This window comes from Lactuca virosa, chromosome 1 (genome assembly GCF_052849685.1).
Source record: "Lactuca virosa cultivar CGN04683 chromosome 1, Lactuca_virosa_CGN04683_v6, whole genome shotgun sequence".
NCBI lineage: Eukaryota > Viridiplantae > Streptophyta > Magnoliopsida > Asterales > Asteraceae > Lactuca > Lactuca virosa.
The window spans coordinates 130,796,255-130,812,906 of NC_136426.1; the positions used below are offsets into that span (position 1 = coordinate 130,796,255).

A 16,652-nucleotide genomic window follows, 5' to 3' on the forward strand; every position below is an offset into this window, starting at 1 on the left:
CAATCGTAGCTCTTAAAGCCGCTGTCGAACTCTGACCTTGTCAATGAACTCTGACCTTTGTCAATGACTTGTCCATTATATAAGGGATCATATATTCCTCCATTCTAGATATCATATGGACTGAGACATGGATTATAATCATTCTCTCAGTCCATTTGTTGTTTCCCGATTTCCGATTTATGACGACTGACTAATTGAACAAATCAAATCAGTCCTGGCTTGGCCAAGCACTCACATGTGTCATCACTAAATCATCGAGGGGCCCACAGATATCGCTTTTATCCCGAAGGTAAAAGGAATGGATAAACTTCGACTCATATGGCTTGTCCTACTACTTGTTGAATCATACACGAACGCACGTTTTATAACATCAAGTTACCGAATGTGGTTTCGTGCAATCAATGTATAACCAACTCATAGTAACAACTCATATCTCTAGGTTTGAAGAATATAAGATATTATCGTCTCATGATCACTCGTGACAAAATCCATGAAGTGATTCAAATGAGCGCGAGTTGAATCCAATACTCAGAACTTATGAGCACTCATGAGTGTTGTAGCACCACTTTGTCCACCAACTTGGACCTCTACAAACCAACCCATGACAGTCTTGATTCATATCTACTTCCAACATATGACCGACTGTGGATGGTTTGAATAACTTAATCATTCAGGAAGAGCGACTTAGTTATTCTGGAAGTCAAAACATGCGAAGTGAAACACAAGAATAAATGAATCAAATATGGTATCAAACCCTATGAATATAAATAAACACTTTTATTTATCACCATACTGATTACTCATTATTCATTGTTTCGGTTTTATCAACTTTATACTTGAATTTAAAACAATAGTTGTCCCATGCTCCAAGCATGTACACTATGTTTTCTAAACACTAGTCATGCCATACACCAAGTATGCATACTATGTTTGTCTATGATATTTACTTTGTAAAATAGATCAATTGAACATCACTCCAATGATCCTCTTTTCACAGTCCCAAATCCTTACTGCAAATGCAAGAATTCCAAATTCATGCCATTTACTGAAATATGTTAGATTCTAAACTTATATGCATTGATCCTCTTAATGATTATGCACGAAGTCAGAAAGACTTGACAACAATCATTACAGAGCATTCCAAAGGAGATCAGCTCCTTGGAAACATCCTTCTTTCATTAAGTTTCCTAATCTTACACAGATTGAATAATTTCTAACTTTGAAACATTTCCATATTCCATTTTGACTATCACTTTTGAACAAGAGTTGCCTCCTTACAGATTATGTCAATATGGTCCTTCCAGAATTAACATTATACTTCCAACTGTCCTTGAGCAACCAATCTTTGGTAAACCTTAGATTGTCCTCGACAATTGCTTAATCATTTTAGTCATATCCAATTCTAGACCTTTTCCCTTCATAATGCCCCAGGCATTTGGAAAATTTTAGAAATGATGAATATAGCACATGTAATCGATCCTATATCCGAAGCATATGGGACACGATTCATGATGTCTCACATAAAGACTAAACCAGTCTTTTGCTATAATATTTCCATTTCAATTTGCCAAGTTCTCAAAATTCAGATTATGAAAAGGGATGTCGTAATCATAATCGAATTTTAGAACGCAAATAATGGACCCATATATAGAATTTCCTTATGTTGAGCCATTCCAACATGAAATTCATATATATATATCCTTGATTAAATACGATTAAAATCTCAATCTAAGCTGTTAGAATTGAAATGAAGTATAATTTTCTCTCCCTTAATTATAGCAAAACAACTTTTTCAACCCCTGCAACCTCACGAATTGAAACTTTTCCCACTAACATGATGATTATTAGCATAACACTTATGCTCCCACTAGCTTTGACATGTACTCAGAAATCAGCTGACTTTCTTACCAAAGTTCAGATTTCTGATACTAGATTGTTTTGATAAAACTTTATCAAAATCATACACCTCTCTTAGATAGCTCACATGTGTGTCTAAACAATTTTAGAACTATGAAAAGGGATGCCGTAATCATAGTCTCAATTGTTTAGACCTTTGCCACTTCTCACAAGTCCATGTTAGTGTGCCGGTAAACCACACACGCTCCACTAACGACTTTGAGAATGCAAATATCACAATTGCTATCTAGCTAAAATCTACTTAGTGAAAGTGTTTCCTCACCATCATTTTCATGAATCGGAGAGAAACCTTATGACACTTAGATTTAATAGTGTATGTGCTCTTATCCATGTGAATTTGTCAAAACCATAATCATAAGACAAGGTTAGTGACAAATCCAAACTCATATTGATTAAACTTGTGCAATCTTAAATTCTTGCCATTTGGCAGCTCAGGTGCCTGCCATTGCTTCCAAGTAGTTGTGCAACCAATTGAGAACTCTCAGAACTCCTATGCAAAGCCAACTTGAATAGGCACAAAAATTTCAACACGATAGGTTATAAACCTCAAGTCGTGTGCTAGTGAAGGACTTTAGGTTTTATTCTTGATTAAGTCTTGAAACTTTCAAGAGCTTTAAGACTCCCACTGTCCTCTTGACATATAAGACTCCCTTGTCAAATATTCAAGAGATAGTGTGGATTCTTTATCAAGACTAACACTTTACACAATTGGCCTAAGTTGGTCTCTGTTTTATCCAAAACATCATAACTTACCAATTTCAAATGTACAAGAGTAGATAACCTTTTACTCTTACATTTGACTAGTGTTAACAAACCCTCTTTAAGATATGTCACTCAAGTTACAATCTTGGAGTATGACTCTAAGAATTGTTTTGGAACGAAGTATGACTCATCTTTTTGATTTAACCATTTCAACAATTCTGACTACTCTTCTTAGTCATAAGAATGCACTAAGATGACTTTAGAGGACCAATTGTGATATGGTATCTTAATCATTAAGATGATCATAAACATGATACTAAAGTACTCTCCCATCTTTTCAGATTTGAGAAACTTTTATCTTTCTGCCATACTTTGATTCTTCTTATTCGTTCTGTCTCACATTGAAACTTCTCCAATGCTACAGACTTATACTTAAACTTATAAGTATAACCATATTTACTGAACTTAAGTAAATCATGACGAATAGTCTTCTTGATCTTTTGTGGTGGACTTGACCAGTGCACAAGAATGTGTACTCGATCCCTTAGTCCTTTCCTTATTCACATAAGGAATTAGTCTTAATTTTCCAAGCTGAAAGTTCTCATTCATCATACTATACAACTTGCATGATTCCAAGTTTCGGTCCAATTGAAGCTTGGGTGATGAGAATCTTTTCTTATTTGGTAATATTAGACACTACCACAACCGAAAGAATCAAATCCATTTTTTCCAATATTGCTACCAATGGAATCTTATAAGCAACAACTTTTCACAAATGCCATTGTAAGGATACTTAAAATAAATAAAATCAAAACCTTTTTCTTTTATTTTAAAACTTTGCGGAAAAACTTATCCTTACAATCCATATGAAAACCTTGTTGTTATCTATTCCTAAGCAATATAAATATCATAACTCTTAAGTAATAGCTTCAAAATTCTGATGCGATCGAAATCCACCTACGCGATCAGAATCAGCATATACTTCCTTTAAGCTTTCTCTCTATTCTTTGATTCTTAAAACATCAACATGTGACCCAGTCACATCATGTAATGAGGATCTTAGAATATAAACTTAACAGAGTTAGATAATGGGCTCTACCTGAAGTAGAGTCAGACTTATTGACTTTAACATCCTTAGGTAAACTTGGCAGCTTTGCAATCAACGCCCCTTCCTTTGGCAAAATAAACATATGGAACCTTTGGTAATGGGACTATCTCAGACTTAGCCTTTCTCCTTACCATTTGGTCAACCGGGTTGACTATGGCCAATCCCTTTCCATTGGGAAGAGAATGCTTTTTCTGGATTTCCAGTGTCACCATTGTCACTGTCCATAAAGTTTTTGGGAAGTTGATCTTCTAATCAAATTTGCTTTACTATCGTTCCAAATCATTGCTGATTCAGCAGCACCAAGCAAATAGATATGATCATTAAGGTTCATGTCATAGTCTGTTTCATAGTAGTCCCAAAGGAACTCACTATGTGACTTAGAAAGTGATTGAACATCCAACTTTCTCAAGACTTTGACACCAAACTCTCCCAGCTTGTCAATATGTGACTTCATCTCTAAGATGTGATCACACATAGACCTTGCTTGCCATTAGGGCTTAAGTGAACTTGAACTTGTGGGTTAGGGAGAATAATTGGAGGAGGTGGAGGAAGTAAAGTTCCAAGAGATTTGGGAAGATCATAGATGTCTGAACTAGACATCTTTTGGGAGATATTCAAGATAGTTGATCTAAAGTCCTTAATATAACACCCAATATGAAATATTAAGGCTAGGATCCAACAACCTATTTATAACTGGAAGAGGGATGCCGTAATCCGAGTTATAAAATAGTTGAAGGTAGGTAAATGACGATTTACCAATTTCCACCATGAAAAACAAAATAATGTAATTAGGTTTTTAATTGGATTTGAAACTCCTAGATCTTTTGAGATTCATTGAACTTTTCAATGGCATGTTTCAATCTCGAGTGTGCCCTTCAGGTTTTGTGACTGGGATGCCGAGGATCACAAAACAAGGTGTGAAGTAACCATGCAAATATACTTGGTACCCTTAATATTTACCCCTCAATCGATGTGCCGGTTAACCACACGAGCTCCACCGATACTATGATAAATATTAAGTTACCCTTCTAGTATTTATGTGGGTAAAGGCACCTCATATACTCTTATGTCCTACGGAATTTGCCTACTTTGTTAAATCCAGGTTAGTGTGCCGGTTAACCACACACGCTCCACTAACGGTTTAAACAAAGTGCAAAGTGTAATTTCATGGATTAGCACCTTATTCACATTTTCCTAAGTAACTAAGATTGGGAATTTATAAAAAGTTTAGTTACTTAGTATTTATCATTAATACTTTTAATGAAGGGAGAATTATAGTCCTTGTCCTACCCGTTCGGCTAACGACCCTCCACCAGTCAAGGAAGCGGTGGGTGAGAGTGGACACCCATTAAACTGCCATTTTATAGGCAGTAACCTTATACCCCCCTTATAGACCGACTTCGTGAATGAGGCCTACTAACGGTAAGACTGACTTGCTCTTATACATATATTTATTATTAACTTATAATACTATAAAGTATAAGGGTTGAATTTTAACTTTTAAAATTCTAAGGGCTAACTTGGAATTAAAGTATTCATGGGGAAAACTTTACAAATTCCAAAACTTGAGGGCAAGTTTTGAAAATATTCAAAACTAATTAATTCCATAACTTATGTGTTTAAAGTAGTTTTAATTAAAAAAAAACTCTTCAAGTTCCATAACTTGAGGACAAGTTATGGAAGACTTTAAACTAATAAAAGAATGTAACTTTTCTTTATTTTTGTAACTTATGGAACTAATTAAGGTTACACATTTTATCATTTAATGAAGTGACTCTTGAACCTCCATAACTTGAGGACAAGTTATGGAGTCATAAAACCATTTAATGAGGACAAGACTCTTCATTTTTGTAACCATTGCCAACTTTTTATGAGTTTTATGAAACTTAAATGTGACTTTTCATATAACTTGAGGACAAGTTACAAAAACACATTTTAGAATCAACTCTTAGATTAAAATGGATTGAAAACACATAATCAATTAACTTTTCTATTAATCTAATAAACTCATATGAACAAAGATAATTCACATCAAATTTTTTTCAAGTAATTAGCATAACTTTTAAACTAATACAATTCGATTTTTCAGCTAATTTTGCAAGTATAACAAGAAAACAAGCCTTGGCTCTGATACCACTGATGGGTTTTGCGCATTCTAACACTCCTAAGTGTACATGCAACCCTAAATACCTTGGATCTATGTTTTCTCTATTATACATGCAATTATGAACTTTCCAAGGTATTACCCTATCTAGCATACAATACTTGATACTTGGGTAATCAAATGGATAGAATACATACATTTGTTTGATGTAGCTTGTCTCCATGAAGCTTGAGTGCCTAGTGCCCCAAGTGTGACACCTCAAATGGTTCACACAACACCAAATGCGCATGGAATGACTTGAGAGAAATGGAACACTCCTTGAAATCGTCTAGCCCTCATATTCACACATTAGTGCACGATTTCTTGAGCCATGAGATTCTTTTATATGGTGGCTATTAGGGTTACACCATGTAACTCATAACTTTACCCATTCCTTATGCTCCATGGATTTTAACCTCCATGGAGTATCCATGGGTCACCCCATGGACTTAGTCCAACATAAGAAATCTTGGATCACAAGCCCACATATATAAGAATGAATGATTTACACAATCAACCCATATATTTAATTAGTCTCCTTTTGATCACTTAATTAATTCCAAATTAATTCTTGATCAATACTAATTAAATAACCTTATTAATATATTAGAACTTATAATATATTAACAAACCTTAAGTGTTATTTCTCTCATTATAGTCTATCCAAATGCATGATGCCATGCAACCCAAATGGACCATGCCGGGTCGGGTCAAGTCTTACCAATTATAGTTATGGACTTAGACATTAATCCAACAATTCCCTCTAACGGGGGGATGATGTGACAACCCGAAACTTTTCTCGTTATCCTTACCCAGTTTCCGTTAATAAAATTTGGGTTTTTATTTAATTCCGTCAAATTTCTTAATTTGGGAAGGACCTTAAGTTTTAAATAAATAGTATGTATTTTATACGATTCGTAATAAACCGGGAATCACGCGAAAAACTTGAAACTTCCTCGAAAATCACCGAGTTTACGGTTAGGACGAGTTTACGACCGTAAACTCGTGTAGACCGTAAACCTGTTTACGGTCAGGAGGACCCCCTTTTTGACCGAGAACTCTACCCTATATATAGAGTATTTGGCATTCATTTCACACTTTAAACACTTCAAAGGCTTTCTCTCTCTACTCTCTCTACCTTCATCGAGTTTCCTCCAAGATCTTCAAAGATCCTCAAGAACACGGTCGTGTTTTGGACCGGAAACACCTTTTTTGCCTTCAAAAACCGTAAGTATCATCTTCCCCTTCATGAATCGAGTTAAAATCCTTCATTTTGGACTTAAGATCATCACTCTTTGCTGGAACAAAAGAGTTTACGGTCCTATGAATCTTCATAGACCGTAAACCCTTATAAAAGGGTGTTCTTATAACCTTTACCCTTCCTAAGGCTAAGCATGGTCCCCAAAATCCGATGCCTTTGAATGAAGCCCTTGAAAACCATCATTTGTGCAAGACTGATGAGTTTACGGTTGAATCTCCTTAGATCGTACACCCTTCAATGACCGTATATTCATGGGCCGTAAACCCATGAACCGTAAACCCACGAACCGTAAACCAATGGACCGTAAACCCATGGACCGTAAACCCATGGACCGTGAACTCCATGACCGTAAGGTCATTGGACCGTAAACACTAAGACCGTAAACACCTAAGACCGTGAACACTTGGACCGTGAACTCAAATGGTCATACCTCTTTGACCGTAAACTCTATAGGGTGGCCATATACCCTAGTTATGCAATCATATGTGATTGTATTCCATAAATCTTAGAGTTTCCTAGCCAATAAGGGTGTTACCCTTCTTATTTAGTCGTCTATACACTAAATTCATACACATACATGTCTATATGTGTCTATTAGGATCATTGTGGGCTCAACGTTACACCTGACACTCTGCACTCCTCTTCCAACCACACGTCAGAACCACTCACTACAGGTGAGTTCATACCCCTACATTTTCCGTGCTTTTAATGTTTTTAGGGGGGAATACAAGCCAAACTCAAAGTATTTTATTAAGTTTTAAACTTATTAATACAATCCAACGATTTCTACGTTTAATAACATATTCAGATATTTTATCCCTTTTTAATATGTTGAGCATAAGGGAAACTTTTATATTGGAAATCTAATTTCATAGCTTTCAGAAAGGTTTTTTTTTACAAAGCATTTTCATATCAATTCTATTAAACTATAATGGGTATAGTTTGGGATAACCTGCTAGGCAGTTTTCACCAAATCAGATTTCATGAATAAATATGTATAAACTATGGCAGATTTAGTTTATGTTATATATTTTCTCAGGAGTATAAAGTACTATTATTCAAAGTTAATTATTGTTTTATACTGTTTCTCGCTAGTAAACTAGATTATACAGAATTGTGAGGCTCTACTTCGATACCGTACCCTTTAGTGTACGGAACTAAATCCTATCATAGTATAACCAGAGTCTCCTGGAGGGAGAGCGTGAGATTTGTGAATAGATCTATTCGGGACTGACAATCCCACACCTGAACTGCTAGCTACAGTTAGGCGGGCATGCCTGTGGTGGACAAATGTCATTTAGCTTAAACGCCTAAAGAACGTTATAAAGGTCTCTAGGTCATATAAAGTATGGTTAAACGACTCGCAAATAAGTATAAACTAACTTTGGTTTACGGACTCTACCCTTCATTTGTTTTATTTTTAGTAATAAAACTACCTTCATATATACACTGATAGTAATCAAGAATTTCTAAACTTACATCTCTACCTCTAGGACGGATAACTTGTTTTTAGGGAAAATATGAGATTTTCCCAGGATAACACTGGCATTTCTAAAACTGATGATTTATCTTCTACTAATAGATACTCTTACAACACTGCTTTTCATAAGAACATATAAGATTTTCTTGAGGAACACTTTTCAAAAAGGATCAAAGAAACATTTTCCACAAAAACTAAATGCTTATGAATTCACCAGCTTTATGCTGATATTCTTTCAAAACTGCTTGTATTCTCAGGAAATCAGTAGACAGGTACCTGCTGGATTTTTAGAAGCTGGAGCAATAAGAGTCTTATGTTATTATTTTAGATACTTTTGATGTACCTAAAACAAGATTTCAAACTGATGTAAGCATTTTACTTATATATCTACCCACTGTATTGGTTGTGTTGCTATGTTTCCTATTATTCATTGGTTGTGATACTAAACATGACGTCCTCCGCCCCCGAACGTTTCCGCCGTTCCGGTTTGGGGGTGTGACACCAACATATTTGTAGATATAAAATAAATATACAGTTTGAATCATTTAAAACATGTATATAAAATCATTCATCCAACACAGACAACAAGTATTCAGATAATATGCACACATAACACGTAATTTATATAAAATACTTCATATCTATATGTAAGATGAAAGTAACTATGCACTCACCTGAGAAGGTGGTGACTCGGCACTCGAACAACACTTCATTACTCTCAACACAATTTTCCTCGGACAAAACAACGGGTTTTCTCGAAAAACCGGGCTTCGCTGGAGCAGCGTTCCCGAGCCGAAAGGCTCTTTTCTCGGGACTCCGGGAGCCTCGGGGCTTCCTTCGGGTGCTAGGGGGTTTACCTAGGCTTAGGGGGGGTTAGGAACCCTTAGAGAGAGAGTGTAGAGAGAGAAAGTTGAAGGGGAGAGGTGTGAGAAATGAAGGAACTTGACACCTCTATTTATAGGCTGATTTCCTGATGGACTCGCCGAGTCGGTTCACTGACTCGCCGAGTCAGTGCCATGTGTCATCACCTGATGGCTTTTCTTGGGGAGAAAGCCTTGGCCCATATTCAGCCACGTCACCCCTTTTGCAGCAGCACCCTGCCGACTTCTAAATCCCGTAACTTTCGTATACGAGCTCCGTTTTCAACGTTTTTTTTCCACGCGTAGGTAAAAACAAGATATACAACTTTCATTTAGACTCCATCGGTTAATTCTCGACCGATCTTAAATTTAACAGTAGGAGGAGATTAGACTGTTAAATGACCGCGGAAAATTCGTATCTCCTTCATACGGACTCCGTTTTCGTCTGTCTTTTTACCGTTGAGTTCCTACTAATGAGATATTCAACTCTCATTTAGGTCGCGTAAGCCAAAAACTGCTCGAACTAAAATTCGAGTTTCGGGTCGTGCACTGCTATGCCAAATCTTAGAAAATTCATAACTTCGTCATACGAAGTCAGATTTGGGCGTTCTTTTTTTGTATGTTCTCGGTTTAATGTACACTACAACTTTTGTTTAGATCACTAAGGCCAAAAAGTCTTTTACCGTAAATTCACTATTTACGTCTCCCGGTGCCGTGCCGGTTTTGCCGTAAAACTTCGACGGGCCATAACTTCTTCGTTATAACTCGGATTTTGGCGTTCTTTATATGTACGGAACCCTTGTAAAATATACTACAACTTGGTTAAGATTAATCCTTCTAAATAATCTTCCATCAAAAACTCATTTTTGATGCTCATCGTCTCTAAATTGACTAGCCCGGATCTACGGGCGTTACAGTATTAATATTTATATATATAATTTTAGACATAATAAAACAAGAATCAATGTTTCCTGATGGTTCGCGTCTTGCCAAGATTTAGAGGAAGCTAGTGTTCGAGTCTCACTGCTAGCATTTTCCGAACTTTTATTCTAATTTTTAATTAAGACACAAGATGCTGACGTGGCTAGTCCGTGCCTGCCAGCTAAGCCGAAAAAGGCAAAAATGACTTGTTGAGGACCGGGAAACCGGTTAAATGGCATAAATGAAAAAAATATTGAAAATGTTAGGCATTATTGCACCAAAAATCGTTAAAGGGACTAAACCGACAAAAATGACGAAACTAAAGGATTTTTATGTCAAAAGCCTAATATGTTATTAACAATATCATTCAATAATGATTCTTGAACATATAAATGCAACATTTTAGAGTTTATTAAGGGTCTTTTGAGGATTTTCTTGAGCACTCAGCTCCGTCTCGCAAGGTTGATTAGATTGTTAAACTAGCATTCAACTCTGACATTTAGATCTTACACATATATGTGATATGGTCTGAAGGAGGCTTCTTTGGCTCCCACTTTTATAAATATTAAACCCTATATTAGATGGAGTATATCTCTTTGTAAGTAATTCGAAAAACGACTTCTTATGGTTGATCATTAGCTTAAATGTTCTCATGGTTAATCCATTGACAATTATTCAGCCCCACTCAATTTTTTCTTCTGCTTCCATATTCATAAATGTTATTACCGGACAGAAATCCAAGAATTGAAAACAAAAATAAAATACATTGGTATTCTATATAATGTGTCTAAAAAGAAGCTGAAGATGGGAAGGAAACGAAGAATACCCATCTCAACTACACATAATGATTTGCTACTTTTACACCTATAAAGATCCCATGGACATGAGACAATGAGGCGATTTATGTCAATTAAAAAGAACAAAATACGTATACATTTTACATCCGAATATAGAAAATTCATAAATAACATACATGAGTAAATATCACAAATAACGCATACATCAATGTACTTAAATGTATATTTGTGTTCTAAAGTGTCATATTAATATGTATATAAACGATGACCTATCAAACATATGTGATAAAAAAATACCATATTTATTACATCCTATAACAATCTTCACACAACACGATCAAATATAGACAAATTAGTCTATTTCCTACTATATATTAAAGGTGATAAACTTATGAATGCTAATGATTTATTTTCATATTTTCACATATTGCTTGTCTTGTACCAAAGTATATACAAAAAAAAAATGTTTGACACTTTGACTAATGAATAAATTCTTCACACACGATCAAATAGACAAATTAGCCTATTTCCTAGTGTGTATTAAAGGTGGTGATAAACTTATGAATGCTAATGATTTATTTCCATATTTTCACATATTGCTTGTGTTGTACTGTTGTACCAAAGTATTTACAAAAAAAAAAAAAAAAAAAAAAATACATGTTTGACACTTTGACTAATGAATAAATACACTTATACGAATACAAGATTGACATGGTTTATTCTATACCACACGCCTACCCTAATATGGTCGAACAAAGAATTGCTAGGGCGAATTCTTGAATCTATCTCCCAATCCGGTTGATCCGATTAAACATTGATTGTGAGATTTGGGGCTGCGATCGCGACAATCGAAGGGAAATCAAGAATCGATAAACCTGTTAAGCGGCTTCTTTGTTGTTGTTTGTTTTGCGACTTTGCGTAGACCAACGAAATGATCCAATAAATTAAAACCCTTCCCACGAAATCGCACAATTCATCTTCAGTTTTCCCCAAAATATACCACTCATCGATCACCGTTTCTTCTCGTATTCCTGTCTGTTGGACTTGTATAATCATCTTTCTGATAATCACACCGCTAAAACCCTAGGTTTGCACTCCCCGTTGTAAAAATTTCTAGGGTTTTTCTCGCGATGGATTCGGAAGATGATATGCACGATGCGAACGATATTGATTCTTATGAAGAAGATTACTATAGCGGCGATGCGATGTACAGCGATGATGATGATGATGCTGGGTATGAGTTTTTGGATAACGCTTCTGATGATTCCGATGATGTATCAGTTAGTCGGCAACAGGTAATCGAATTTTACCGAATATATATTTCTACTCTCATACTGTTTATTCGTCCGATTGGATGCATTTTTACTATTAAATTTGGGGATTTTCTTTTATTCATCACTACCCTCTTCTGTTTCAATCATTCCAAGTTCATCATATAACAAGGCTTCGGTGGTTTTATTAGCTAATGATTCGATGATGAGTTGGTTCTAGGACATTGTTGACTGGTGTCGATTTCTCTGTTTTCTGTTCTAATATTGTTTTGGTTAACTTCAATGACAAAAAATTGTCGACATATATTGTTTTCTATCTGTTCGCTCTTGCCTCCATCCAAGCTTTATCATTTCTTCTTCTGTATTTCAGAAGAATTACACTATCTTGAAGGAAGATGACATACGCCAACGCCAGGAGGAAGATATCACTAGAATCTCTTCAGTTCTATCAATCTCAAGAGATTCTGCATGCATGCTTTTGCGCCGTTTTAACTGGTAAAGTGATTAATTTTTCCTAATAACAAATTCTTCTGTATCAAGATTTTGAATTTCTTCTATTTAATAAGTTACTATCTAACCCTGCAGGAATGTTAGCAATGTTCATGAAGCATGGTTTGCCAATGAAGATGCTGTTCGTAAAGCTGTTGGCATGTTGGATAATACCAATATCAATCCACCAAAAGCTGGAGAGGTAAGTTAGAGTAAAATGGTAAATAAGTTAATGTTTAGTGAAGTTTTTAGTCCTTATCTTTGTATCTTTTGAAGCTACCTTGTGGGATCTGCTTTGAATCATATACACTTGATAGTGTTAGTACTGCTGCTTGTGGTCATCCTTTCTGTAACACATGTTGGGCAGGTTTGTATTGATAATGCAATGCTCTCTGTTTTCATCTCATTATACATTTATATGTTTATAATTGGGATCCTGATTTCTGTTTCTTTTAATGTTTTTATTGAATCTGGTAGCTTACATTAGCACATCTATCAATGATGGTCCTGGATGTTTGACTTTGAGATGCCCAATTCCATCTTGTGGTGCTGCTGTTGGTGTGGACATGGTCAATATGTTGACTTCAGATGAAGACAAGAAGAAATATCGTCGTTACCTTCTTAGATCTTATATTGAGGACAATAGAAAGGTATGTAAATTGTAATTTATCTTAATGATTTCATAATCAAGATTTTGATTATACTTTTATTATTGATAATTTGAAATTTGATATGATAGACAAAGTGGTGCCCTGCTCCTGGATGTGATTGTGCTATTGAGTTTGATCTTGGAAGTGGAAGCTATGATGTAACTTGCTATTGCTCATACAGCTTTTGTTGGAATGTGAGTATCATGATTCAATAACTTCATTCATTTTTATAAAAGTTTATGTTTTTTCTTTATAAAAGATAAAATCTTTTTATTGCTATTGTGGTAGTGTACAGAAGAAGCTCATCGCCCTGTGGACTGTGAAACTGTGTCCAAGTGGATTATGAAAAACAGTGCAGAGTCTGAAAATATGAATTGGTAAATGTCTAAACTGCCCCTTCACCCTTGTTATCTTTCTTGTTTTGATGTTTATATAATGATTTTTCAGGATTCTAGCAAATTCTAAGCCTTGTCCAAAGTGCAAACGTCCAATTGAGAAGAATCAAGGTTGTATGCACATGACATGCAACCCTCCATGCAAATACGAGTTTTGCTGGTAAGATTTATGTTTTTTTTTGTTTGGTATATGGAATGGAATCACAAAGGGGAATGGAATGACTAATGAGTTATTGTATTCCATTATCATGTTTGTTATGTACATTTAGAAACTTAAATGAAATTAAGTTTATGCTTTATAAATTTAACTTTATAAAATTGTAAATGTAGGCTTTGCCTTGGTCAATGGTCAGATCATGGAGAGAGAACTGGTGGATTTTATGCTTGCAACCGTTATGAATCTGCAAAGCAAGAAGGAGCTGTAATAAAACTAGTCACATTTTACTTTAATTCAATAAAACATTACCATTATTCATTCTTTTAAAGTCTAAATCTTTAATCTTGTAATTCCACTTTCATTTGCAGTATGATGAATCTGAACGCAGAAGAGAAATGGCAAAGAATTCTTTAGAGAGATACACTCACTATTATGAACGTTGGGCTACTAACCAATCGGTATACAAGGGCATAATTGTAATTTTCTATATTGTGTAAATTTACGTGTCTGATATATAATAATACTTTGGTTCTTTTTTCACAATAACAGTCGAGGCAAAAAGCACTTGCGGATTTACTGCAGATGCAAACAGTTCATGTAAGTTAGAATTCCAATATCTTTTTTAGTAATATTATATTAAAAAGTTTTTTTTTTTTTTTTTTTTTTTTTTTTTTTTTTTTTTTTTTTAACATCTGGTAAAATTTCAGCTTGCAAAACTTAGTGAGAGGCAATGCCAACCCGAGACACAGTTGAAATTTATTCTAGAAGCTTGGTTGCAGGTATGCTTACTTATATTTAAACTTTAATATATATATATATATATATATATATATATATATATATATATATATATATATATATATATTCTAAATGATTTATTGTTTTAAATGATGGTTTTGTATTGCAGATAGTTGAATGTAGGCGTGTGTTAAAATGGACATATGCATATGGGTATTACTTACCTGAGCAAGAAGTAGCAAAAAGACAGTTTTTTGAGTATTTACAAGGTATGTGTCTATATTCCCATTTCTCCTTCCCCCACATTGTACACAAAATAAAAGTGGTAAATGACCATATTACCCTCGCAGGTGAAGCAGAGGCTGGTTTAGAAAGGCTTCATCAATGTGCTGAAAAGGAATTACATACTTACATTGATGGAAATGCCTCTCAAGAGGAGTTCAATAATTTCAGAACAAAGTTGGCTGGTTTGACCACGTAAAATTCAATCCTTCTCTTAAAGTTTTGATTTTTTTTTCTGGGTTTATAAAATCTTGAAAAAGTTATTATTATTATTTTTTAAATAGTGTGACACGCAATTACTTTGAGAATTTGGTGAGAGCATTAGAAAATGGGTTATCTGACGTGGACTCACACGGGGCATCAAGCAAAACAAGCACCTCAAAACACGCAGCAGGGACAAGTAAGTCAAAAAGTGGAAAAGGAAAGGGGCCCACAAAGGGTGGTGGGTCAACTCGGACCGATGATTTGACCGGGTGGTCATGCGATCAGTGCACTTATATGAACCCAAAGAATGCCACTTCTTGTCAGATGTGTCACACCAGTCGGTGATATTTATTAAATCAAAAAGTTGACTATGTGTTGACCTTCCGGAAGCAAAAGGATGAAAGGATTGGAGGGCATATAAGTTATTTCAATTTGTAATGTGGGGGTGGGGTGTATATAGATGGATGGTTGGGTTTGTTGTGATGATGACTGGTTGGTGGTGAAAGATGTGTAGATTTGATGTTGGTGTTTTTTTTGAATTGTGGATGGTTTGTGGTATGTAATGTTGTAATGGAGTTTTATACAAAAACTTGTTTATGTAGGCATGTTACTTGTTTGTTTAGTTTGTTTACTCAAAAGTATGTCATCTGTAAAGATGATAGCAATTGTTGGTGTTTCCTCTACCCTTCTTGCCATTACTTATGTGTTTAAGATGATGGTTAATGCAGAAGAAAACAACCATGCAACATATAGGGGAGAGAAGCACTCCAAGGAAAAAAAAACCATAATGTAAATGCCAACTAAGCAACATTAAGGATCAATGCACTACAAAAGAAGACACAAAGACATGATAAAAAAACAAGAAAACATATGTTATAATACGGGCATGCCTTTTTTTAGTTGGTGAATTGTTGGTTTGTTATTTAACAATTAACGACGATGTTGTTAATGTAATGTTCTTGATACATATTATATAATGTAATCGTTGTTCTCTTGTAACGTTCTTGTTCCCCATTAATGTAATGTGTGTATACATCAGAAACAACATTAATATAACAAACAAGTGCATTAACTTAGAAACAATTGCTTAGAATGGATGTGGGAGCCGGAGGACGAGACGAATGAGCATTATCCAGAGTTATTTCCGACAACAGACTTCGAGGACGAAGTCTGATTCAAGTGGGGGAGAATTGTAGCACCTGAGCCGTCAGGTATGCAGTCTTCGACTTAATCTATTTTCAATTCAAGTTAAGGTGGTGGAAGGATGGTGAGTACGC

At 35.2% G+C, this 16,652-nt stretch overlaps 1 protein-coding gene across 1 annotated transcript; it reads left to right on the forward strand.

Moving 5' to 3' along the window:
• Nucleotides 1-11,900: 11,900 nt before the first annotated feature.
• LOC145158130 (putative E3 ubiquitin-protein ligase ARI8) lies at nucleotides 11,901-15,997 on the forward strand. Its single transcript, XM_079077066.1, has 15 exons — nucleotides 11,901-12,484; nucleotides 12,831-12,955; nucleotides 13,046-13,151; nucleotides 13,226-13,316; nucleotides 13,427-13,599; nucleotides 13,689-13,793; nucleotides 13,888-13,976; nucleotides 14,047-14,154; nucleotides 14,325-14,415; nucleotides 14,520-14,609; nucleotides 14,701-14,748; nucleotides 14,859-14,930; nucleotides 15,059-15,158; nucleotides 15,240-15,366; nucleotides 15,456-15,997. Exons 1-15 carry the CDS (start codon nucleotides 12,320-12,322, stop codon nucleotides 15,718-15,720), a joined length of 1,755 nt encoding a protein of 584 aa, XP_078933192.1. The 5' UTR covers nucleotides 11,901-12,319; the 3' UTR covers nucleotides 15,721-15,997.
• Nucleotides 15,998-16,652: the final 655 nt, after the last annotated feature.

Bases quoted from the DNA above. Each gene is read 5' to 3' on its own strand.
- LOC145158130 (XM_079077066.1), top strand. From the start codon at position 12,320: ATGGATTCGGAAGATGATATGCACGATGCGAACGATATTGATTCTTAT. The intron at 13,600-13,688 runs GTATGTAAATTG...TTGATATGATAG, and splicing joins ATATTGAGGACAATAGAAAG to ACAAAGTGGTGCCCTGCTCC. The intron at 13,977-14,046 runs GTAAATGTCTAA...ATGATTTTTCAG, and splicing joins GAGTCTGAAAATATGAATTG to GATTCTAGCAAATTCTAAGC.